The sequence below is a fragment of the Dermochelys coriacea genome, chromosome 10 (genome assembly GCF_009764565.3).
Source record: "Dermochelys coriacea isolate rDerCor1 chromosome 10, rDerCor1.pri.v4, whole genome shotgun sequence".
Lineage (NCBI taxonomy): Eukaryota > Metazoa > Chordata > Testudines > Dermochelyidae > Dermochelys > Dermochelys coriacea.
Window position 1 is genome coordinate 52,660,297 of NC_050077.1, and position 27,488 is coordinate 52,687,784.

Sequence of the window (27,488 nt, forward strand, 5' to 3'; positions counted from 1 at the left end):
TGCTTCTGTCTTTCACATGTTAAATATGTTGACACAGAAAGATTACATTTATTGTTCTCAAAAGTAAAAGTATTTCAGAATATGGTAATAAATAATTTCCGAGAAACTGCTAAAACCCAATACATATAACTTTATTAGGTAGCAATGGTGGGTTTTTTATATTTAATATGCTAAACTAAAGCCCCAAGAGGAACAAATGTGTGTACACTACAATGCACATTTATTATAGTAGGTATAGCACAACCTGTGTCTGAGCCAGTGTTTTCCCCAGGAATTTAAATCGGGGGGGTTGAACTTACTGGGGGGAGAGAGGGAGGGCCGATGAGAAGTGAGACTGTGAGGGTGAAGGCGGGCCATATGGCACCATAGTAAAAACTGAAAAATGTTTCATGACCATTTTATTAGATTTGACCTATGTTTTAAAATCATCACACAAATTAAAGTTGGCTACTCAAGCACTATGAAGCACTACATCTACATCCTTCTTGGTTTCTTGTTATAATTTTGCACAACTCTGTTAATTAACTTCTTGAATGCAATGCGTTCATCTTTGGTGGCTTCTCATGTGATCAGTACTTCCATTCCTTCAATTGATATGCTCATTAGTTCATTCACATGATCAGGCAGAAGGCGACTTCTTTCAAAACACAAAATTCTATTCGATGATGAAGAAGAACGCCCATCTGTAGCTGTTGTGACTGGGAGTAGCAAGAGATGAATTGCTACTTCTTTCATCCCAGGAAAGATAACACAAAGATCGGGTCGAGCCACTAGTGATGATAAAGAAGTTGAAGTCAAATTTTCATTCATTCATCATATGATATTCCACTCTGTGTTCAAATTCTCTATTCTGTCCTGAGCACACGGCAGCCCCATTGCTAGTAGTGCCTCACTCCACTCAACAGTCGATGTTTTATAGGACAGGGATCTGTAAAAGCTATGTAGAGATTGAGTAGAATCTAGAAGTTGCTGTTGTAGATTTTTAAGAAATCAAGTCTGTATACTTTTTCAGTTGTCTTAAACACTTCTTGTCCTCTTCACTTAAGGATTCAATATAAATGCCTTTATTAGTCAACTTCTGGATTGAAGTCTTTGCTTCTTCCAGTACTTTTTCAATGACAGGTTTCAGAGTAGCAGCCGTGTTAGTCTGTATTCGCAAAAAGAAAAGGAGTACCCGTGGCACCTTAGAGACTAACAAATTTAATTTGTAGCTCACGAAAGCTTATGCTCTAATAAATTTGTTAGTCTCTAAGGTGCCACGGGTACTCCTTTTCTTTTTACTTTTTCAATGGATTTCTATTGCTGGACAAAGATCTACTTCTGTTGTAGCAGATGCCTGATTGGCATTGTTTAATGACCCAAGTGGTTTCAACAGTAGACTTACAAGAGAGAGAATGGCAATAATCTTCTCTGAACGTAGTAGCAAAAGTAATCCACCAGCTTCACTACTTAGATCCATCCCATCTTGGTAGATACTTTCCAAATCCAGTAATAATGGCTGGAGTAATTTTAAGACAACAGCCAAGAGAAAGCCAGAGGGTTTCCCAGGTTGGACTAATTTGAACCTCAGTCCCAGTGTATCTTCTATATTTTCCAAGATATTCAGTCTTTTTGGACTCTTGCTGAAAAAAGAATATAACAAAGACATTAAATTTGTAGCTTTTTAAATGTCTTTTGAAGAGTCTGCAGCTCGTACTAGCGCTAGTTGGAGTATATGGCATCTGCAGTGTGTATAGGACTTTTCTATACACACATACATACATAGGACTTTTATATACACTCTTCTCTGAGCAAAGCTTGTACTCCACCATGTCTTCCAGAGAAGTCTGCAGCTCCGTCAAATGCACAAGCAGCCATCTGTTTGGGGTCCAAATGACAAGCATTTAACTCTTCTAAGATATGGGTTGTCATAGATGCAGCTGATGTGTCTTCAGTAACTTGAACATCTAGAAATGCAACTACTGGCCTACCACGGACATCAAGATAACGTACACAATGACTTAATACTTGATGCCCATTTGCATCAGTGCATTGATCAGCCATGTATGTAAATTTTTTGAATGTGGTGTGAGAGAGTTCTTCACTTTTTCAACTGTTGAGTCTTTCTCTGTTGCACTACATGCTTCTAGCCAGTCAGTTGAGTTTCTTGCAGAAAGATAGTGAGCATTTATTGGTTTTGTTTGGAACCAGTGTTCAACTTCAGGATGAACAAGTGACAATGCATTTAACATTGGCCTTCAGTTTGTAGTGTGTGGTATCTCTTGCTTAAATAGAAAGTATGATGCCACACCCATGTTTGTTCGCATGAACTGTGTTGTGTCTCCAGCATTCTTAACAGCCTCATTAACACTCACTGGTGTTGTCCTGGGTCAGTGGAGACTCAGAGTTCAAAGGTGCTTTCACACGAGTTCACCTCCCAGGTGGGGGGGCAAGAAGGCACCTTGCTTGTTCCTCTAGCTGCTCACTGTTCGCTCTAGCCACCGTTGTTCATTGCGCCACTGTTCACTCCATTGATCTGTTGCCAATGGCCCTGAGCCGTCACCTTCTGCTGCCACCTGCCACTGTGACCTCTGCAAGTTGGTCTCTTGAGGTTCCACCCAGCTCTCAGTGATTTCAGCTGAGCTCTCAGTGAGGGAACCTCCCTGCTAGTGCAGATTGGGCTGTCTCTTTCACAGAAACACTGTCCCATAGCAGGTCTAAGCACTTAGACCTGATTATCAGTGATTTCAGCTGTTGTGGTCACTTAACAAAAGACTATCTATGGAGCCTAATCAGCTCTGTCTTTAAACAGTGGAGAGGGGCAGGTCAAATAGTACTTGCGACTCAGGCAGACCATCAAGCAAAACATCTGTTCTCTCGATACCCTCAATCAGCAGAGGCTAAGTATAGTTCTACTGCCCTTTACTCATACAATAAGAACACCAACATTTCATTCCCCCCTCCACGCCCCCCGCATTCAAGTGATTTGTAACCCAACCCCAGCCAAAATCTATCACTTGGGCAACACAGCTCTGTTTGCTGGATACCTAGGTAGATTAGGTGTGAATATAAATACCATCTCGTCCTGAAGCCTTTCCCCCCAGCCCATCACTAGCTGTCAGGGAGAGCTCATTTAGACTTTGCGTACAAATCATAATTTGAAATTATTAGGTTGGCCAACATTACTGAAATGAATGCACTGACATGGTCATAAAAAACAACAGCTGTATAAGAAAGCTAGTCTATGTTCATACTTTTCTAATGTATTATACTTTTTCAGATACACACATTTTATCATACCCTTTATATGCTTTTAAAGTGTGTATAAATGTTTCAATTTCAATTCAAATTTCCAAACAATCACTACATTGGCAACACTGCATGCAACTAGTTCACAAAACAGGGAAGGGGGTGTTGGGGAAATTCAGGAGTGGTGTAGGGAAATCCCTGGTCCGAGCCTCTCCATAATCTTTCCGTTTTGAAGACAACATTCAGTAGCAAATCTTCACTCGAACTGCAGGCCTGAGCCATGCTTCTTTTACAGTTAAATACATTTGGCAATTTTTAAATTGATACAAGTTGTATTGGCCTTTCAGTAACTCACCCATGACTAGACTTCTAAAGGAAAATTTGGCAGGCCACCAGGAATTTAAAAGGGGTAAGCTACTGAAGCTTGAAAATCAGCTGCACAACATGTTCTTTTTACATCTTAGGTTTTTTATAACGTACATCTATACTGATATTTTAACACTGATTAGCACTGTTGAGCTTTTATTAGTTATGTCAAAGACCCATTTAACTCTTCCTCCCCTCACTGTAGATTGACATACCACCTTTTAATGATTCCACCAGCCAAGTACCTGCCAAGAAGCTGCAGATTTCATACATTAATCTAAAAATAAATATTTTTGCAATTAAGCAAGTATTAATGCAATAGACTGAGGTCTTCAACACGTAATTAGACATTTTTAATAAGTCCTAAAACACCTAGTTATATGCTAAACAGGAAAAGCACTCAATACCCACAGTGTTAGGGATATAAAGAAGCAGACTTTTTAAAAAGCATCAATAAAATCCAAGATGAAAAGGTGGAAAAGGACATTTGTTTATGAAAGTTACTTGAAAAAAAAAAGCACTTAAACTTATAAAAACCCTAAAAATACAGAATTAACTCCAAAGATCAGTCCTCAATTCATCCTCATGGGGCCAAAAATTGAAGCTATCATGGTCCTGTATCTAAGCAGCCCGAGGACAGTGAGCAATCTTGCATGTCCTGTACTTTGCAATAATTAGGCAAATAGGTTCAAACATTTTTTGCCTCTGATTTAAATATTCTGCCTTCAGGAATCCAAGATCTTTCCCCTACCCCCATTTCCATGTACATTTTTAGTGTAACGTGAATAAGCTTGCAACACACCGTAGCATCTACCATTGTCTCATTACTGACACACAGACAATTCCATATACTCTAAGGAATCAGGCCTTTAGAAATTACAATAAATACAGGACCAAGTACCTTGTGTCCCAGCTGAGCTGCCTCTCCCCGAGCTGCTGTTGCTATGGGATCAATAAGGTGACCAATTTCCTGAACAACTGATGTCAACTGCTCCTGTAAAGCCTAACAAAAAGAGACATTGTCAGTTCTTTCCACAGCAATTCATTCACTGAGCCACACCATTTCACAAGATACCCTCATGCCAGCTGAACTGCAAAGAACTCTGTCAAACCACATTCAACGGTATAAAGAGCAGATGCAAACTAGTAAGTTTTATTTACATGCTTGTCCATTTCTCCACATTTATCTTCCCCTCTTGCAGGGTGCCCTGACAGAGGCTGTTTGCTGCACATAATCATGAGGCACAGCGAAAAAAAGGCTCCTTCCAGCTCTGGCTTGCAATGCCTGTTCCTCCATTCGCTTCTAGCTCCAGTGGTAACATGACAAGTGATGCTATTGTTGCCTCTGATTTAATGACATTAGACTGCTCAGAAAAATCACCAGGACCGCTGAGCTAAACATGAATCAGCACTTTCAAGGCAGTTAAAACAAAAACAGTGCAGCAAAAAGAGGAAAGTTTTAATTGTGGATTCCATATACACTGATATGAAAGGGAACGGAAAAAATAAGTAATCTCCAAGTAGGAGATATGGACTGATCTCCAAAATACGGTAGCGGAGACATAAGGATAAAGAAGGGCAGGTATTAGAAATGCCAATACTAGAACTATTTCCCTCTAGTTCAAAGGCAGTTAATGCCTTTGTTGCCAGGATTTAGCTCATCCTGCAAAAAAATAAGAAATAAAACACCATCTTTATGATTTGCTTTATTTAATATTGCTTTAAATGAGACTTGGTAGCTTGATAGTGCTTATTAAAACTTCCAGCACTATTAGCAAGGTGCAAAACAGGATGGACATTTTTAACAAGAGGAAAGAGGAATTAAGTTGTTTTTTTTAAAAAAAAACAAACCACTTTTGTGGTAACTTAATACACTTTTATTTCTTATGAGTCTCTCCAGTAAGATAAGTTTTAGTGGTGTATCTAGCATTGCTGCTTAGCTTGAAAATAAACAACCACTAGCATGTGCAAATGCAAGAGGGCAAATTTGAGAGAGAAGAATTTCATACCAATTTCATTAAAATTGGAAGAAAATGTAAAGCTGTTTTGCGTAGGAGACAGGGATGGTGATAACATTTACTATTAATGAAGAAACTTTACTTAAAATATGAAGTTTGTCACTCAAGAGTGCTCACTACATGCTACGAGTAATTGTTAGTAGCTTTTCTCTCATGAATAAATTGAACCCTTGCAATGTGGAATGCTTAGCTTGGGAGTGTGCTGTCTGCCGTCCAATTTACTGAAGCAGTTGATCAATGTATGATATCTTAGTATTAAGGCACAAAAGCAAATATGCAAAAATAATGTCCCTGAGGCCTACTCTGATGAGCTGCTAAATCGCATCTAGTCATCCGCTCTTAACAAAACACGCGTTGCATCTGCATTTCTGGTTCCTTTGCTTTCCCCCCCCCCCCCCCGTCTTATAATCTTATATTACAATGTAAGCAAGTTCCATTCCCCAATAGGTAAACAGCAATGGCATCCCAAATTTTATTTTGCCTCACTACCTTCCCTATCATAAAGCCCTATTAACACCACCATTAAACACCCCAGATTAGGCAAGAAATAAGTCTCCCTATGAACAAATCTGTGAATTTGCCATTAGAGCCTTCTAATGGGAAAATTTCTCCCCTGAGGGCAGTCTGTGCTGCCACTACACAGTTCCTAGTTCCAGTTTCCTTCTAATATGAAGGAAAGCAAAAGACAAGTAGGAGTGCTTAATTTTACTCAGTTACAGTGCAGTCTGCCTTACCTCAACTGAGATGTCATCCCTTGTGGCCAAGTTCTGACTGACTGCTGCAAGGGAAGCCTGCTCAATATCTCTAATACATCTATTGATTCCATCAATGGAGTAATCACATTCTCTCTGGCCCGGGGCTTTGTCCCTGAAACAAAAAGAAGATATGGTAATTCAAGGTTGAAGGAGGTCCTCATTCAGGAATTCACACACAAATGTATTTCATTAATAGACAATATATGAGGTAAGTGGAGCAGTAAGGAAGAAAACTAGGTTTGTTGTACCAATAAGGGTTTCAGAGTAGCAGCCGTGTTAGTCTGTATTCGCAAAAAGAAAAGGAGTACTTGTGGCACCTTAGAGACTAACAAATTTATTAGAGCATAAGCTTTCGTGAGCTACAGCTCACTTCATCGGATGCATTTCGATGAAGTGAGCTGTAGCTCACGAAAGCTTATGCTCTAATAAATTTGTTAGTCTCTAAGGTGCCACAAGTACTCCTTTTCTTTTTGCCAATAAGGGTTTGATACACATAAATAGCTGAAAGAAGAGGAGTACTTGTAGCACCTTAGAGAAAAGTACTCCTATTCTTTTTGCAAATGCAGACTAACACGGCTGCTACTCTGAAACCTGTCAAAATAGCTGAGATATTCCAGATGTTTTGTGGCATGTAAGCTCTAGGGATTTGGCAAGAAAAGGGAGCCTTTAATGAAGCAGAACCAGGATACTCTCCCAGGTGAATAAGTAGCTGCACTAGCCACCTCAGGAAAGAGCCCTCCTAAGGTGGCCATGGCAGAGGACTTGAATAAGCAGGACTTAAGGAGCAACTGAGACAGATGAACAAAGCCTCCCATCCTCTGTTGAAGGCAGAGGAGAAATCAGCCAATAGCTCCATGAAGAACTCCGTGGGTATTAGCTAAGTTTTACTCTCAAATGCAAATACATTTTAATGGAAATTAATCTGTGGGGACTTTAATCTAGACTGGCAGTTTGTGGTTGAAGTATAAAATCATGAAAGGACAATATTACCTTAGATGCTAATACACAGCCACCAACATACAGTTTATTCACTCAGTACCCAGTTCCACTAAGAGTTAGAATACATAACGTAATCCCTCTTTTCAAGTGTGTTTAAGTTTGCATACAAAAGAGATTTAGTGCTTCTTGTAAAATTAAGGCACACGTGAGCACATACATGCAAGAATAATCTTATAAAGTAAACAGGAAAAAAACTGTAGTAGAGAACAACATTCAAATATCAGAAGGGTAGCTGTGTTAGTCTGGATCTGTAAAAGCGGCAAAGAGTCCTGTGGCACCTTATAGACTAACAGACGTATAGGAGCATAAGCTTTCCTGAGTGAATACCCATTTCGTTGGATGCATGCCACCTACGAAAAGCTTATGCTCCAATATGTCTGTTAGTCTACAAGGTATCACAGGACTCTTTGCCGCTTTAAGAACACTCAAGTTACTTTGGTCCTGGTATAGCTAAGCACTTCAGAATGTGCTTTGCTGAATCAGATCCCTAGACATCCCATTTGATTTGCCTCAAAATTTTTGTCAATTTGTAGGGAATGTCTTCCATGTTCTGAATACTGCTAAGTGTGTTTTAAATACATTCCAATTTACATAGGCCCTACCATATTTTCTGCTCTATTTGCTTTAAACTCAATAAAAGGAGGAACTTGGCAAAACCCCCACTTTCCAGAGCTGTGCAATCATCAATGATGATTGCGCATAAAGTATAAATAGAGAGACCTTGTGCACCATAGAATTCAATCAATATTTGTCAATCAGACAAAAGCACAAGCTGTTAAGGAATTAAATTTCACTTTCAAACTTTGAAGAATGAATAAAACAATGGAGGGCAATAGAGAAAAAATAACTCTCTTACCACAGCTCCCTCTGTCCCTTCAACTATCCATGACTTACTATTCAGCTATATAGGATAAGCAAATGGTGTTCAAATCCCTTTAAATGGTTTTCATTGATAAAATGACAATGGTAGCATGGGCCATTAGGTACCACCATTTCATTCTACATACTGGATAAGGTGCTGGAGCATTACGGCATGAGAGTGGAAGATAAAAAAAGTTATGACAGAAAACACACCTAATGGAAGTGATCAGACTCTTAATTGAATCTGAAACTGTGTGCGAATGCCCAGCAAGTATAGACCAGGTAGGTGGGTCTTTTGGATTGATGGCCAGCGAACGAGCAGTTTTGATCAATAAAGCTGAGCTCTCCAACATCGTCTTGGCGGAAATCAGAATTGGCTCCTGTGCTCGAGATCCCTGTGATCAAAAGAGCAGCAAGACACATGCGCAAGGAACAGAATTAGAATCTTCTTCAAAATGAGTGGCAAACACTTGGACTCGCCTGCATTCTAACAAAGACATGTATTGAGGGAGGACTGAACGTAACACTGAACTATTCATCTCTCCCACACTAACAGGAAATGCAGAACATTTGTAAGTCACCCTTGGAACTTGTCAATTTATTTTGCTCCTGAAGAACTAGTTCTATTTAGGGCATGTGTAGATCATCAAGATCTGCACCATCATGTAATATTAGACGGGGAGAAGTCACTGCAGTAAATTCACTGTAGAAAGCAAAAAAATCTGGCTAATTTTCTCTTTGCTGTAATTAAGGAGACCGCTTTCAGATTAGCAAAGGGATACATTCAAGTGAAAAGAGAAGCCCATGACTCCTGCCAAATGGAGAACTGGTGGGTATAATTTAGCAACATGATAGCCAGTTGCAACAATTATGAGATATAGGCAAACATGCCTTCTCAGAGGATTAGTTGAATATGGACTAAAATATTGTAACTGGGTTACAATATTTGTACCTAATATCCTGATTGGATGCCAGCAAGCTAGAAACACCAACTACAACAGGCCTGGAGGGGGCAGGCCCCAAGCCTACATTAAGTCCCACAACATGTGGATCCGGACAGACATAATTACTGAATCCTCTGCTTCTGCTGTCTCCAGTCCTGCCAGTCTCCAGGCCACTGAAAGCAGGAAACAGTTTGCAAATCAACTCTGAACATGTCTGCAATGCTATATAAGCTCTCTTACAATGGGATTTTACATAGTTTTGAACAAGCTTTAGTCTCCCAAAATGTTAAATGGTTTTGTTTTGTGAAACATAACTCCCCACAAAAAGCTACTTCTTGTCAGCACAAATTCCCACCACTTGATCCAGACGCAGGACAACTGTCACGTAAGCCATTCAGTGCATCCTAGTGATAATTTCATTTTAAATTGTAATGCTGGCTTTGAAACCTGGCAGATTTATGACTTCCCCAGATGGCGAGAAGTATCTGACACAACGTGCAAGTCATTAGTACCACATTACATGCTAGCAACAAGAGATAAAAGTTGTTATCGCAGCATCACAAGGCTTGTCATGCTTGTACGAAATTCAAGGTCATTGATTAACTGAAAGAGAGCACTGCCTGCAAGAGGTCCATACGAAGGAACTCAAGGAATGCAGCCTGGCAGATGAGATCAGCCCTTCAGCGAGGGCAGAGGTTTCAACCAGGAATGAGCTTTTGTCGCAGGGTATCAGTTGTACAGGGAATGTGGGAAAAACTATGTTTCACGTATCTGTGCTGCAAGCAATTCTCAAAGGAAAAGAAGGAATCTTGAACACAGGACTGGCCAAGTAAGAAAAATAAAGGATTATTCACTCCTTTGGTTGACAGTGCATCATTTGTTACTTTAAATCAGTGGTTCTCAAACTTTTGTACTGGTGATCCCTTTCACATAGCAAGCCTCTGTGTGTGACCCCCTCTTATAAATTAAAAACACTTAATATATTTAACACCATTAGAAATGCTGGATGCAAAGCGGGGCTTCGGTTGGAGGCTGACACTCACGACCCCGCCCCGTGTAATAACCCCGCAACCCCCTGAGGGGTACCGACCCCCAGTTTTAAATCCACATAAATTTTGTTCCTGCTTTGGGATCATAAACCCTGATCCTGCAATGAGTTCTGCTTGCCCACCTGGAACTCAATGTAGGATCAAGTTCTTCAAAGGTTTTCCTGGTTACAAAAGTTTAACTCTACATTTTAACTTTGATAATAAAGCTATCTTGAGGGCAGGAGAGCACCTCACATGGTTACTTTGTGATACAAATACAACTCACTACCTACCTCCATGCTGATCTGGGCTGGTATACTGACAAACTCTGGATTGGAAGCAAATGCTGTCAGATTTTCCACAGCTTCAATCAAAGGTGCAGTCGCAATTCTACACTTATTGCGGTTATCTTCAGAGAAATCACCATCCAGGGCCTGGCAAAGAACATGGCAATTAGTCTCTGGCATGCAAGAGCCCATTTGTAAAGGCTCAGCAGGGTCATATACAGAAGGAAGATGGTTTAATTCACTGTAACTTTCAAAACATTTATAACATTTGAGATTTGCAAAGAGATTTGAAAGTTCCTCCAGACACAAGACTGATCTTAACACTTTAGAAAAAAGAAGTAAAATTTAATACAGTATGTTTCTTCACTTATTCATATGATTATTGACCCCAAGCCCAAAGCAGCTGTGCTGCTACAAAGAACAGGAAAAAAGCTTAAAATAATTGCACTCTGATGACTTCCCATAAATCATGTTTTAATACCTCAAGTCCACAGAGATGGAAGTTGCTAACAAGTTGATTCTTTTCTTGGAAACTAAAACCTCTAAACCAGACATTCGTCTTCATAGCTGTTATTGACTCATTCTCACATAAGTGAACTCATCTCCTTCATAATCTCGCAGGAAACAGCTCAACATGAAAGCAGCTTCAGTGTAAAATCATAACAAAATCAAGTCCTCTGAATATAGTTGTTTTATAAGAAGTTTAGCAGCAGGCCATCTCATGGCTTACTGAAAGATTCAGATCCATGATTCCGATGTTTCTCACAAGAAGAGAAACCGCTTCCTACTGGAACTCAGGGAGGTATTTAGAAAAAAAATGGTTGACATTTAACAAAAGCTAAATATTATTTTTAGCTTGTATATTTCAATTCTGAAACAAGTTAGTCTCTCTCAATTCTGAGTGTTATTTCTGATACACAAGCAGAGTCCCTGAGATGGTCTCACCAACCTCAAACCCTGGATTCCAGACAACTAACAGCGAGAATTGCAGAGGTCACCTGTTTCATATGCAGCAAGAACATTTAAGCCTGGTCTACACTTGAAAGTTGTACAAGTATTACTATGCCACTTAGGGTATGATGTTTTACTGATATACAAGCCCAAGTGTACACATCGATATGATAAGCATAGCTGATATGCTCTAGGAATTATTTTGACCTGCGCTATATAGGATGTCAAACTAAATGATCACAAAGGTCCTTTCTGGCCTTAAAATCTATTAATTTAGTCTCTCCTCTTATTAAGGTTGCCCAACCCCTCCCATTACAAGACCCTGATTTTAGTTGCTTATAACTTTGCCAAACTTTAACTGTTTGGGATGAAACTTTCCATCCTTGTAGCAAGTCCATCCTGTTCTTTCATGTAAAAAATACCAAAAAACTAGGGAATTACACATTCAAAACTAATGTTAAAAGAACATTTTGTTAAGGTTACGAAGGCAAGCACTCGAAGGTTAAGAGCTGCAAGAATAAAGGTGCCTGTGCAACCTTAGTCAGTCTCCCATGTGCTTATACACCATGATACAGTCTTTAATTCCACAATCACGCACAATTTTTTCTAGTCTCTTGCCTGTTCACAGGATGGACCTGCTCTGAGGATCTATCACAGCTGTGTAGCAAAGGAAAATGTTGTCTATAGGACCCCTGCTTTATTTGCTGGGTGTTGTGAAGATAAATGTATGTCATCCGAGTGTGAAACACTCGGATATTACAGTGATGAGCACTGCAGAAAAGCCCCTGAACACATTAATAATTCTATCTTCAAAGCAGTGGTTTAATAATGTACAGTAAATAAGGCATGGGCCACACATTGAATGGGGAGGATAAAACAATACTGAACAGCTGCTCATTAAGTGAGCACCATCCATTCTATGTACTCAATGAGGCAAGAGTCCTGTGGAAAAAATGGTATGTGATCATGTAATTAAAGAGTGTATCACAATGCATATGCACAAGGGGTCAAATTAAGGTTGCATTTTGGGTGCTTGACTTTGCAACTGTAGTAATCTTTTTAACAGTGTGTGTGTGTGTGTGTGTAATAGCAGTATAGCTTATATCCCTTCCCATATGGGAACAGCTCTATGTTATACAGCCCCTTTATGTCAGTAGAGCAATTCATAACTCTTTATACAGTTTCTTTACAATTGCATCCACACTAAGGAGGCTTGTGCCACTTGAACGATACCAGTACAGTTAAAGTGTTACAGCTTTCCAGGTTACACAAGGTGCGTCTGTACAGTATCTAGCATAATGGGGTTCTGGTCCATGATGGGAGCCCCTAATGAATGACAATATTTTAAAAAGTGTACTGCAAAGAGAAAGAAGATACTGTTAACCAGATCTTCTGTTTCAGCAGAGCAGAGGAGAAATGAAAGCATAACAAAAGAAAACATGTACCTTGATAGTTTTCACCAGGTTGGCAGTGCTGTTTGCGACCTCCTTAGCAGATTGCACAAAATGTCTCTTGGCAACGGGGTTGGCTGTCTTCGATGAAGCAATACGACAAGCGTTACACAAAGCAGAAGTATGCTTGGCCACTATTGTGGCAGCTGATAAAACCTGAAAAAACAGATGGCACAAAAAAGGTGAAGAACCAGGCAAAGGAAAGAGGTAGTAATGACATTCTAATTCTGAACAAACAGCGATTCAAACCCTTTCTGTGTTCACAAACTGACTATTTCCCCTCACCAACCATCCATATAAAGAAAACAGATGGCTCCTAATGAAACTCAGAAAAGGTCTCATTACAATCCTCTGGAAAGAGTTACCTGTGATGGGCTACTTGCTGGATCCACCAGATTCTGACATGCCATCTGGATTGCCTGATTGGCCCTGGCAAACTGGATAGGATCGACAAGCCCCTGGTGACCAGCCTGACTGTTGGGATCTGAGATGCCAACCAGGTAAGCGGCCTAGAAAGGGAGCAAGATTAAATTAAAAGCAAATGTGAAGATTATGCTAAACCCATTCCAACTGTTTAATGAGCCAGCCAAATGTTTATTGACCAGGGTGGTCGGGCTGTAGTTAGAAGTCGTATAGTAAAGCTGCTATTAATAAATGCCTAGCAACAAGTCTGTAGGAGGATGTAAAAGCTGGCATGTCTGTAATATGATTTGTGAAATCTCATTAGCCTAAACAAAACTACTCAGCAAAATCCAAAGGGTAAAGATACTTCATTATCCAATAAGCATCGAAGGAGAACTGATTTATCCCTAGGGCAGTCAGGTAAGAACTCTGATGCTGACTGTTCAAGGTAACTTTCATCCACCCAGAGCAGCCAGATTTTGAGGGGCCCAGTATTTTGGTCAGGTATGAATAGAAAATTAAAGACTACAGTTGCCCACACATCACCTTTTCACACCTTGAAGAAAAAACTATCCTCTTCAATGTACAACAAAGCGTAAAGTTACACGTTTAGTCACAGCACAAAAGAGATGCTTTGTTTCTAGAGCTGACCGTAGGGCCCATCCAGCTGCAGGCCACACCCCGAAAGGACACATAATGGTCAGTGATAATCTCAGTTTTTATTTAAACAATAATTCTACACTTCTTACCACAGAGATCAGGATTTATTTATATAGTCAAAGCTATGTTTGGAGGTTTCTTTCTGATTTCCCTTACAGATAGGACTAACTGCAGGGCCCAGGAAGCTCACAGTCACAGATTAATTATATTTTTGTGTGTGGGGAGGGGAGGGGGGAGAGGACGGCAGAGTTATTTGCAGCTGCATAGGATGGTCCCTCAGAGTTGGCTCGTCCACTGAGAAGGCAATATAGCTTTTGGTCACCAGGGGGAGCAGCTCAGTAACTTGGGACTCAGGCTGGTTTGAAGTATGCAATTTTGGCAGAGTGATCCAATAACAATAATACACCTCTGAATGTTGCAACATTTTAAGCTTCTTAGATACTGAGAAAATATCCAGACAGGTGTAATGGGTCTAAAACATACATTTACCATAATCTCTTTTCCTGTGCTAAAAGGGAACGAGATTATGTATAGTTTGAAGACGTGGGCTGATTATTAAAAATGACCCACAGAACGCTTTTTTTGTGATTAGCTTAAGGCACAAAGCTCAAGTTACCCAGCTTCGAAGTAACTCAGGCTTGGCTGGGCTTCCTTCTACTAAATTAGTTCTGAGGGGGCAAGATCTTGGGGACTGTGCATAGAACTGGGAGGTACAAACACACAAATTCATGGCATGGCTCTGACACTGACTTCCTCTATAAACTTGGGAAACTCATTTAACCTCCCTGCCGCATTCTCCCTCCATACAAAACAGGCATAATATTGCTTCCCTCACCTCACAAGTGTGCTATGATGCTGTATTACTTAATGTCTGTCCTACTCTTCCAAGATGAAAAATACTGAACAATGCAAATATTTTGATTCTTTGGCCAACAGGAATGAAAGCTCAAATATTTACACACACAAGATACAGCAATACAGAAACAAACAGATTCATATTTGTTTTACAGGCTTCATGAACAAGTGGTTACCTGGGCTGCAGCCTCTGTGAGACCACAAAGAGCCTTGGAAGCAACTCCAACACATTCTCCAAAGACCAGCAAATCCCCAGTCTTGGCATTCTGGGAAATGCCTGCCATTGACTCTCCAAGGACCTTAACAATTGAAAATAAGGTAAATTATTCCCCCAATATACTTCACTCTACACAGCAGCGTTTTCCAAGTTTTCCTGGACTGCACACAGGAGCAGAGGCAACTATTCAGCACAGCCTCTTTGCCTGACCCAAAAAGCTTGCTGAAACTTAGTGGAAAAAGTACTTGCAGCTTGGCATACAGGAAATGTCCCAACATCGGAATGCCTATAAAATTTTAGTGTTTGTCCCACCGAAGCCTATCTTGCTCGGTTTTTTTTTAGCTTGCAATGCCTTTGGTATAGCAGCAAAGCAAACTAATTCCATGCTCCAGCTCACGAAAACTTATGCTCAAATAAATTTGTTAGTCTCTAAAGTGCCACAAGTACTCCTTTTCTTTATGCTCCAGTGCATTAGGCATCCTCCTTTTCTTTTAGATTATGAAGATTTTGGGATTATTCCAATGCATCACACTCTGAAAAGGTCAAAATGAAGATGCACTTAAACTTTCAGGGGAGGATTTCCAGAGTGTGGTAAGATTTTCACTGTAAAATACCTTTATGGTGAGGTAGTGGTAACTTTTAACACTTAAAGAATTGATTAACCACTATAGAGTAGACACAGTGAAAAACTAATTTCAGTTTGAATCACAGTTGGGACTAAGGTTTATTCCAATAGGCAAAGCTAGTCAATTAACACAAGCTTTTTGGGGGGGGCTGGTGGGGGGAAATGAAGTTTTAAAACTAAAAAAAGGTGTTTCCCATAGATTATGATTTTTTCTAGTTTAAACACAGGACATAAAATAGCTAAAAATAATCCACATTTTACAGTACTTGCTGGTATCCTAAAGTATTTGGATTGCTAGTGAGTTAGGTCTCAGACAACATCACAAGGCAATCACATGACATTAATGCTATCAGCACAATAGGTCTTTAGATAAACAAACAATCCAAACAGCAGCATAAAGATTGCTCACAAGAGTCTCAAATGGAGTTTTACCAGAGAATTTCATGAAGTTAGAGCACAAAAATTTTTCCTAGAAGCAGACTGAAGCAAACCTTCTTTTTCCAATGTATTTTATTAGCATGCAAACCCCTCCATTGATTAGAAATTGTTTAACACATACTCTACTGCCGCGTGTAACAGAATTACCTTGGAGTTTTCCATAACACCTTCAATACAATCAAAATATGAGAGGTCGCTTACAGGTTCATTGGGGTTATCCAGCATTCCCTTAACTGTCTGAAAGAAAGGAGAGCAGCTTCAGTTACTACAGTAGCTATAACACGGATCTGAGCCAGACAAATACACCACCACAATAATTAAACCAGTGGACACATCTGCACATCCTAGTTTCTTTATCTCCAGGCCAAGAAATATGATTCCCAGGCACTGCAATATGTAGATATTTTAGTAGCTGACTATTTGTAAACTTTCCTCTGTGTTATCGTAACACAAACCGGCAAACCCCCTTTCGAACTCAGAGCCTTCCTGGGAATAAAAACATTGATTCAAGAAGCTGCCACCTCTTGTTACCTGCTGTGTGGAGACACAAAGAGTCACCTGGCTAAATGTAAGTGCACCATCTGCTTGCATTTTGTTCCCCTGCCAACAGAACCTCCCAGCACCATTCCCTCTGTCAAATGCTCTCGGAAAATACTGATGTGACAAGTAGAATTAAGTAAGAGTTGCCCTTCTCCTGGGGTTAACCCACACCTTGAGAGTACTGCACAGAGGTATCCAAGGGAGAAGCTACTTCATATATTGTAAACAGGAATCAATATATTTGGACAAAACTATTCTCACAATATTAAAAAAAAATCCAACGGGCAAGTCTTCTCTTTTGCTTAAATTGTTTTTTTAAGCCGATTTTCATGCTTACAGTCAAAATGGAAGCTGAATAGCAGCCTGATGAGCTATTTTTATGGTCTTTCCAACATGAGTGAAATCAGGAAGTATAGGAAGTTAGTAAGGGGCTACAGCTGAAAGATTTGCTGCATGATTTTCTTCAGCAAAGGAAATCTGAGCAAAAATTTAAATGTTAGATCTTTTATCAGAGCTTAACTTTTAACTCTAAAGCAATTTTTTGAACTTGAGCCGTGCTTCGTATGCTGTCTTATAACAGCCTAAAAGTTACGGTCAAGATCATTTCCTTTAAGCGCTTTACCGTCAGTTATCTTATTGTATGAAAAAGGCAGCATTAACAAGAGATCTCTTCCGCTAACAGTTCTGCTGTTGCTTCCTGCTCCCCTCTTTCTCTATCCCCTAGAGTACTTTAATACCCTGCTTCACCTCTCCATAGCAATTTACTGAGCAGCAGTGAGCAAATCATGTTCTATCCACATATTCACTGCTCCAGAGACTGGACCTGTAAGACTTCCTGGACAGATGACAGGAAAGAGCAAAAAAACAGAACAGCAGATTGACAGTTAAAAAGCAACTGCTGCTGCTAAAAACCCTCCTGTCTGTTCCTTATCCTGAAGTCTAGGAGTGACTCGCCACATCCATCTGCCTAGAGAGAGTTAAACAAAGTCTCCATACTCCTGGGAAAGCACAAAGTCTGTGCAGCTTTGCTTGATCGGATCCACAGGGCAGGCCCAGGGTATGTGGACACTATACTTAAGTCACTGATGAAACACTCGAGTTATACTAACGCTATACTTCCCAGTTATTGTAGGGAGCTCAGGAGGCAAGTAGGAGAAATTGGTGAGGGAGGGAAAAAGGCAGGTGATGGGGAAACACCCTTATAGCTTAACCATAATAAAAATGAAATGGGTAGCACCTATTGATGTTGATGGGCACTCCTATAAGCTTCTTATAGGTTTACCTAGGTCTGGCTTCAGACCCTGCTGCTGCCTGTTTCCCCTTCTGCCCAAGTTCATCTGACTTCACACTGCAGGGGTTTTCCCTCTATCAGTCTCCTTTTCAAGAGTCTGGGTTATTAACAAAGTTCAAAACACCACGAATCTTCCACCAAGCTTTCCTCAGACAAAATTAGTCATTTCAGTAGGTAACTGGCTTCAGCATCCACCTAGCTTTTCCCATAGGCTCAAGTCTTTGCAGCCCTTTATCAGAGCTTCCCCTTTCTTATAGCTCTCCCACCAGGCCCACAGACATTGGCAACTCTCCTAGCTGAGGATTCCCTCCCAGCAGGCTCCTGCTCCTTACAGGTCTCTGGAGAGGTGTCACCTGTCTTCTCAACATGGTTCCATTTTACATGGAAGAAGCTACAGGTAGTCAATCTCATTTCTAGTTTGACTTTTATATTAATATGGGCAAGTCTCACAGAAATGAACAATTAATAGTAATGAACAAAGACAGGAATAGCAAGAGAGCAAGCACTGTGCAAGCTTTTATCCAAAGCTATGCTAATATTTGCTATTTGTGTCCAGGGACTCTGATCAGAGCTTGCCAGTCACATCAACCTGTGTGCTAGCAGGTCTGAGACCTCATTTGTTCACTCAGTGCTTAATCCCTTTCTGCTCTACTATTGCTTTTTCCTCCAGTTAAATCCCATCTCTTGCCACTCCTCCTTTGGGATCAAAGAATCAAGGAAGAGCTGTGTAATCAGCCTATAAGTTTTTCCATTGACTTTCTCCTTGGCCTGTGTTATTAAAAATATCACTCTTCACTGATATTTTCATACACTGGTCATGCAGTAAATCAAGGAGAAAAGTTGACTTTAAGCACAACTGTACTGTACACAGGTGATTTGAAATTTAAAAGCAAAAGAAAGAAGTGTTTTGTTTAGTGGTAAAAATGCCAGGGCAATGTCCTTGGACTTTTACTGCTGAGAGTTCTTACAAATACTCACTGAAACTGTTACTGTTATTAAAAGTGCGACAACTCCATATCTCCACTCCCACACCTACTATAACACACTTAGCACTGGTTGCATTTCAGCTTGAATTCATCATCGTGACAACCTTCTCCCTCCCTTTTCCCCCAACAAAAATCAAAGCATTTTGATGCTTGTTGCCAACCCAAAATACACAAAATCATTGGATTTGAGATTTCCCAATAACTCTGTTAATATGCCTTTTCTAAATAATATAATTAATAAAGAGAAGAAACAAAGCACAGCACCATAACATTTCTGATTTAGAGACTCGTTCTCTTTGCCCCTCTGAACAAGACACATCCACAGATGAAAACTGAGGATCTCTCCTGACAGTAGCTCTGAACTGTGGTAAAGTCACATGCTGTAGCTTGAAACAATTTCTACAAGTACACTGTAACAAACTGAGACTACACTGTGTTGTACCCACTTTTATTCAGGCCAAATTTGGTTTTAAGTGTTAGTATCATCCCACTCATACCTCCTTTCCTTACAAGATCCTAAACCATTTGGCTTTTGGGATCATGACCTCTTCTACAATCATTAAGAAGCCCTTGCTTCTAACAGAACTGGTGGCATCTAAGGCATCTAACTAATTTATTTGTTCCTTTTAGCCTGAAGAAGGAATGATGGAAAAAATGTAGGCATAAAGTTAAAGCCTCAACATGGTAAGGCAGTTATCAGCATTACAAACACAGCCAGAAAGCCACATCACACTGCTGATCACATCAGCTCTGCACAAGAAGAGCCCATGTCATGGTGAGGGAATTCTTAAAGTACCAAGAAAAAACACTTCCCACGGCCCTTTCATTTTTTGTCTTGAATCACTACAAAAACAGCATGTGTGCATGTGTAGGAACAATGTAATATGCAGTGTAGTTTCAGCCTTGTCGGTATCAGGATATTAGAGAGACCTGGTGGGTGAAGTAATATCTGTTATTGGACTGTGATGACTAAGTTAACAAGGCCAACTGACAACTCTCCTAGCCCACCTACTGTAAAGAACTCAAAGATCCCCCACCCAAACCACAACTTACCTACGAACTTAAAGACATCATCAAATCCTTCCCCAAACAACTCCAAGATAAACTCTACAAACTCAACCCCCACAAACTACCCCGGGGACCTTCCACAAGTGTCCAAAGATACGCACACAAGAAAACCCTGGCAGACCAATCATATCTGCCCATGGCACTTTTACTCAAGGAATATTGGGATTCATAGAAGCCATCCTCAAACCATTCACCACACAAAGGGCCAGCTTCCTTCCGGACACACCTGATTTCCTCCACAAACTCCGGAATATTAACATCCTCCCTCAGAACTACACACACTGTATCACCCTGACTACACTGACATAAGCCCTACACCTCTTGTGCAGGTGGAGTTATTATGTCAGTGTAGTAGGGCACTTACATCAGCGGGAGCAAGGACGTAGTGTAGACACTGACACACTTAGGTTGACATAAACTGCCTAAATAACTTAACACCAATTTAGCTTAGCTTCACACGCTATTGCCTAGCATTTTGGAGCAGGTGCTGATTGGTTTGATATTAACATAGGCACCTGGCCTTTCAACAAGAGCAAACTAACTATCCACTACAGAGTCAATTTACAGAGGTATTGTCACAACACTCATGTAGCAGATACAGTGTGTGTACTAGAACATGCAATGTTGAAAGACATTCAGCTAGACTGAGATAAAGAAAATATGAGGAATTAGAAGTCTAGAGGAATATAAAAACCATGATCTACTTTTCTTAGATGTGACTTTCAGAATCATTGATATCCAATTACACAGAGCCACAGCAGAAAAGCTAAGATGTCACGGCTTCCTTCAGGGTACTATCAGCCATCTCAGTGAAAGATTTCTAACTGTAAACCCTTCTTCTCATCTCCTCTGTCCTTGTGTGTGCACCCTCCAAATTGCTGCAGTGGAAACTGGTATCTTGATAGTCCTATATACGGCTGCTCTGTCATATGGAGTAAAATGTAAACTCCCTTTCACCAACTCAGTAGAAGTTGTGCTAAGTTTGTCTCCACTAGAAAGCTCTTTGCCTATCTCATATACAATTAGAGGGAAAAAAATTCTGCCACAGATATCAAGTCGGGGAGACTATGACACAGCGGCTACTCAGACAGGGAAACAAAAATGTAAAGCCTGACTGACACCTTCACCACAGGAAGGTTCACCCCATGAGACCACAAGCTTGAGAATACCTCCAGTTCTCTGAGAGCATTGTCACACTCCTTCTGCCCAGGCGCCTGTTGGGTACACAGAGTGATGAGCTGGTTAATACTCTCCGTCACAGCTCTAAGGAGGGGGGAAAAAAGAAAAAAAAAAGATTTTGAAAACTGACCAACTTCCATTATTTCCAATTTTGTCTTATTCATCCATACACTATGAAAAGCAGTTTCAAGCCCAAATGTTCTTCATATCTCTCACCGCTGGTACTTTTGGAGTGAGTGAGCAATACCGTATTTGGTGGGGAGAACACAATACTAACCCCTGCTGAGAAAAACATAGTGAAAGAGGCTCCTATTGAAACTGATCGACAGTAATCCTCACCTCAAACATAAGCCCCCTGTCCAAATCATTTGTCATTTAGCACATAGGCAATAGGTGGGATCTTCCTGTCATGATGGCAAGTTTCTAAGACATTTGCACAGTTTTGGTTCATAAAGGAAATCTGATGCATAATAAATGTAAATTATTTGACAGTTTATTTTATTCTGGATCTAATGTTATGGTGCAATTTCAAAATTAAGCCTGGCCACACAACCACTATGCTTGGAAATGTCAGGAAACAGCAGCACCTAAAACCCACTTCCTAGCAAGCCAGTCTGTAGCACTGTTGTGTTCACAATACAACAAAAATTATTAAAAAACACAACCACCCAACATCTCTCCTCAAATAAAAAACAGAACTGTAGCAACTGTGTTGCCCAGAAACCTCATGGGGAAGTCTATGATTCATAGATACTAAGGTCAGAAGGGACCATTCTGATCATCTAGTCCGACCTCCTGCACAGCGCAGGCCACAGAATCTCACCCACCCACTCCTATGAAAAACCTCACCCATGTCTGAGCTATTGAAGTCCTTAAATCATGGTTCAAAGACTTCAAGGAGCAGAGAAGCCTCCCTCAAGGTCAACCATGCCCCATGCTACAGAGGAAGGCGAAAAACCTCCAGGGCCTCTCCAATCTGCCCTGGAGGAAAATTCCTTCCCGACCCCAAATATGGCAATCAGCTAAACCCTGAGCATATGGGCAAGATTCACCAGCCAGATACCCAGGAAAGAATTTTCTATAGTAACTCAGATCCCATCCATCTAATATCCCATCTCAGGGGATTTGGCCTATTTACCCTGAATATTTAAAGATCAATTACTTACCAAAATCCCATTATCCCATCATACCATCTCCTCCATAAACTTATCGAGTAGAATCTTAAAGCCAGATAGATCTTTTGCCCCCACTGCTTCCCTTGGAAGGCTATTCCAAAACTTCACTCCTCTGATGGTTAAAAACCTTCGTCTGATTTCAAGTCTAAACTTCCTGGTGGCCAGTTTATACCCATTTGTTCTTGTGTCCACATTGGTGCTGAGCTTAAATAATTCCTCTCCCTCTCCTATATTTATCCCTCTGATATATTTATAGAGAGCAATCATATCTCCCCTCAACCTTCTTTTAGTTAGGCTAAACAAGCCAAGCTCCTTAAGTCTCCTTTCATAAGACAAGTTTTCCATTCCTCGGATCATCCTAGTAGCCCTTCTCTGTACCTGCTCCAGTTTATGGCTTGGGCCCTCAACCTGACTACCACTCGGTAAAACCAAATGAGGGTGGAACTAAATTTTTCAACCATTTCAAATACCACACAAGCCCTGGTTTAGACAGAGTGTACTTTAGAGGATGTTGTGTTTGGTTGCTTGTTGATCAGACTCTCAGCATTATAGACACTAATAAAAATGTGTGTTTTGAAAACCATCTTTTTTATTAAAGACAAGAATGCTGCTAACAATACCTGATCACACAGACTACATCAGATGCAATTAAAAATATTTTAAATCACATGAACCTAACCTACACCTCACTGCCTCATGCCTTCGAAGTTAATCTTCTGTGGAATATGAAAATTCAACTGAAAAGATTCTGCAGATACAGGAGCAGTGGGTGGGGAGAGTGGGAGGGTCTAAGACACAAGCAAAATGAAAAATATGTCAGCAAATGCCATGGTTTGTTCCATGCTATTTTTTTTTCCAACTTGAATATTCATTTAACACAGTTTGTGTGTGTGAAACAGAGATATGTACGTGTCTCTCCATTGCTTTCTTCTGGCACTCAGACATGACATGATACATGTGCACAACTAACAAAACTGTAGAGGAAAACTAGCAGAGACAGACTAAAGAATGGCTTTGTGAATATCACAGAGGGAGAGAGAAGTTAGTATAATTGTAAGCTAAGGAATTTTATGTTTTAGAGCAATCCCGAATCTGACAGTCATGTGTATTTTGCATTTTTCCAGTTTTGTTTTGTCTTGAGTTTGACGCTCAGTATAGAAACTAGTGAAGGTGTCATCAGCCCTTGAACAGATTTCACAACATGGCCCACACCATTCAGAGGAGCAACCCTTTGTTTTGTACAGTAGCTATACACAGCAAAGATTTCTACAATATTGGTGATGCTTAACACCATGTGGAAAAATACAATGGCTGCCATTTGATGATCTGCTGCAACACAAGAGAGATGGGTAGCAGTAACTTAATTTAATAATGTGGACCATGTTGTCATAGACAGTGCGACATGTACAATGCTATACTCTTAGCCAAAATTGTACAACAGCCTAGTGGAAACTGCAGCAATTGCTTAAATGGATGATGAGAGGAAATTGTTTTAAAGCAGCTTAGAAATTTTGGTCCAAGGAGGAAATCCTGGACCAACTTTGAGCCGGTTTTCCTGTGCCACCCGCAGTACACAGATCACAAGTTGAGAACCAATGACTGGCATTGCACCATGAGTATTGTCAGTCTGGTGAGCAAAGCATAGCACAAAGTACTGTATATATATTAGCACTGCAGAACAGGTCCAATACGACAATTGGAATTGCTGATCATTCTCACCCCCTTCTTATTACACACAGGCTGCATGTCAAAAGTGGCAGTCTATGGAACTTGGGCACTGTGACGAGATGCATCACATTCATCTCGAGGCTGAGCAATTTTCATCTGTGACCTACAAAAATAGCTCTTGGGCTTGGACTCTGTTCTGTCTATGGACACTTTTTCACTTGTTTCCCAATACATTCTTTTCTGCTATGAAAGGAACATGATACTCACAAATGGAGTCCAAGCTTCACCTTGGAAATCACTTTTATTTAATGTCTAGGTTTCAAAATGTCAGTTTCTTCCCAATCCCTTAATATTTCCCTTCTGAAGACTAGTTTAATCTCCCCACCCCCCACTTTCAGCAATCCAAAGTGAAAATAATTTATCCAGATCTGGAAATTTTTCTAATGACTTAAAAAACTAAAACAAAAAAACCCCATGAAAATGATTTAAGAATGTGAAAGACAACCAGCTGTACAACTACTAATACTTGTGTTCTCTGATCAAAACATGGACGGTAAGGAGAGGGCAGAGATTTCACTTTGAACAGACTATACAGTCTATTAAATTCTCGATTTCTGTAATGGATTATGCAGAGTTCTTGTGCAACTTAAATTCAGGGAAACAAGCTCCTATGTAATGTCATGAAGATAAATGCAGATACCAGCGGCAGTGAAAGGGATTTACATTCCACATAGTTTTTACAGAATTCTTCTCATTATGCTGTGAGTTGCAACAAAGTCACCAACTTCTGCTCGATGAAATTACAGTGCCAGGTATTTTCCCTTCCTCTTGATTTCCTTGTAGGCAAGGGTTATAGAATAGTGCTCTCCCACTTACCAAGTAGAGACATCCAGGGTAAGTTAAGTCATCTAATGGTATTGTGTGCACTTCCTTTGATAAAAGCAACTTGGGAAAAAAAGATAACATGGTGAGAGCACCCGGTAGTGGTACTGCAGCAGACCATTAACCAGATTTTTGGGCAGCTCTGACAGCAGACTTGCAAAAGGTCTATACATTCCATCTCCTTGACTGGGGAGCGGGAGTGGACTTTTAAAAGACAGGATCAACAGCAACGCCCAAATGAGATGAAAACTCCAAAAATAAAAAGCTGGTGCTTAGCCAAAAAATAAAAGCAAGATCTCTCCCTGAACCCACTGAGCCATTTATAACCACAACATATGCAAGGACATTGCTTAGTAAGAGTTTTCTTTGAAAGCCTTGCCAACAGCAGGCATATAGCAACATCCTCATCATCTGTATGTGTGAGAGCAGGGAAGGAGGTAGACAGGACTGACAAAGAACAAGCATTAGAAATAGTCCTCTGAAAAAAAAAGACCAGATCTTCATCTGCTGTAAGTCAGCGTGGCTCTGACTTCAATAGAGCTATACTGATTTATATGAATCCAGTGTAAGCAAGCTTCCTCTGATTTCAGTTTCACTTAAGCTGCAGCATGGAACATCCTATATGCTTAACCAAGAGCACCAGAAGGATAAGCTAACAAATAATACATATGGCAAAGGAAAACAATTAAACACCGTCTTAGGAAAATGAAAGCAGGTGATATGCTTGTACCTTGCAGCTGCAGCTAGGAGATTCTTGGCATTGGGAGCTCCCGGATCAACTGAGAGAGACTTGGCAGCCAACAGTAGCTTGCTGGAAGCCATAGAGATGTTCTTGAGGTTCCCTATTACTTGAATCTGGTCCTCTTTAGTCTGGAAAACCACATCAGCATAACATTACATACACAGTTTGCATCAGCTAGAGAGACAGATAAAACTTTAAGCAATACATTTTGGAATTCAATTGAATTATCCATCTAAAACCAATGACATGCATGGGACGACATTCCAGCATTCACTAAGTATCGCCTCTGCTTGCCCAGATAGGTGCCTCTAGCTCCTTTCATACAGCAGAAAAAAAAACCCGTATACAAGGAGTTTGATTTCCAACAGTAAGAGCATTCACAGAGAAGTGGAAGGAAATTTAACTACTTGCTGAACAATGCTTTTGTTGTCAAGTCTCTTGTATGTCTCTGCCTGGCACAACTGACCCACATTGTTCAGTCAATGGGTACGGACTATATTCCAGCACCTTCTGTGTCATTTACAAGCACTCTTATTTACACCTTTACTGGATTAATGGCTTAAGCAAACAGAAATTTTGCAAAGAGACCTTCACAAACATTTAATTGTAAGGGTGCTCTTTATGAAGAAGCAATCGTTTCTGGAAAACTAAATCTACCATGTAGCTTTATTTGATAAATAGTTTGAATTTGACATCACAACATTACTTTCAGGGAATGACTAAGAAATAATTTTACAAACATGAAGTTAGAAAATAGTATTTCAGGATTACAGTATGTGACAAACAGTAGTGGTTAGATTTCTTGTTAATGATTTATGCAATAAAATTAGCCTTTCCATGTTAGAAATATTTGCAAACTGGTTGTATTTTACCTGGTTTATGTGAACCGGGTTTGAGTCTATATACGTGAACTGCTTTCACAGGTCACCAAGTCATATAATACTGTTTCTGTTCCGACTGAATGACTATTTACAGACAAAAAGCATCCTTTTTTGTTTATACATTAGATGAAAACAATCAGTTATTCATGGATATTGTGTGATCGAGGCAAACCTTTCTAAAGGGCCACAAGATCATTGCTGGTAGAATATCTCTTGCAAATAGGCATTTGCACTAAAATTTACATTTTTAACTTCAGTGAACTGCCTTGTGACTAAAGGCCTCCCACACTAGTGTTTGTGAGTAAGTGATTAAGAGCTGACCAGCATCAGCACAGCATAAACTGATGGATTTTGTTTGCAAGAATATTCAGGGTTGCTTTTTGCTATATTAGCCCAGCTCTAGCCACAGAGCATTAGGTTTAAGGGACACTAGGTCAGCACAAGACCCAAAGTGTGACTTTAATAAATATAGTGATGTTGAAGAGCATAGATTTATAGCACTGGAGCCTGCAATTCAATCAGTTACCTGCAAAATAGGTAAAAACCAAGATGGTAGCAGGGCAAGTTGACTCATTCTATACCCCACTCATTCTATACCCTACTCAATTTATTAAAGCCACACTTCGGGTATTGTGCAGACCTAGTGTCCCTTAAACTACATTTTTCTTCTGGGGGAACAGGGGTGAAAGAATTCCTTTGTTTCCATGTCCATTCAGTCCCTGGGCTTCCACCTTGCAAAACTACACAATGCTGTCACACACATTGCACTTTACCAACCTTCTCCACAGGCTGGCTCCAGTCTTCAGCAGATCCATGAATGTGATGTAAAGTATATGCTCTGATGTCACACTGAATGGAGATGCCCAATTCAGATTATAGGGGTTTTACTGTGTGCTGAGTCCCTTTCATACTCTGATTCTTTTGGGCACTGGGCACTCAAGCTCTAGAGCTGCTTAAGTTTAACTAACTTAAACTCCTATTACACTCCCGG

The 27,488-nt window shown here is 40.2% G+C and overlaps 1 protein-coding gene across 4 annotated transcripts in view; it reads right to left on the reverse strand.

Annotated features, from left to right (window-relative positions):
• Positions 1-27,488, reverse strand: part of TLN2 (talin 2) — a 352,127-nt gene that overhangs the window by 70,050 nt on the left and 254,589 nt on the right. For all 4 annotated transcript variants that reach the window (XM_038419198.2, XM_038419194.2, XM_038419199.2 and 1 more), the window contains 10 exons: positions 25,605-25,744; positions 21,140-21,233; positions 16,233-16,322; positions 14,982-15,104; positions 13,254-13,397; positions 12,883-13,044; positions 10,493-10,633; positions 8,441-8,622; positions 6,347-6,479; positions 4,496-4,597 (listed from right to left, as the gene is read on the reverse strand). In XM_038419198.2, coding sequence (XP_038275126.1) covers positions 4,496-4,597; positions 6,347-6,479; positions 8,441-8,622; positions 10,493-10,633; positions 12,883-13,044; positions 13,254-13,397; positions 14,982-15,104; positions 16,233-16,322; positions 21,140-21,233; positions 25,605-25,744 — 1,311 coding nt within the window. The remainder of the gene's footprint in view (positions 1-4,495; positions 4,598-6,346; positions 6,480-8,440; positions 8,623-10,492; positions 10,634-12,882; positions 13,045-13,253; positions 13,398-14,981; positions 15,105-16,232; positions 16,323-21,139; positions 21,234-25,604; positions 25,745-27,488) is intronic.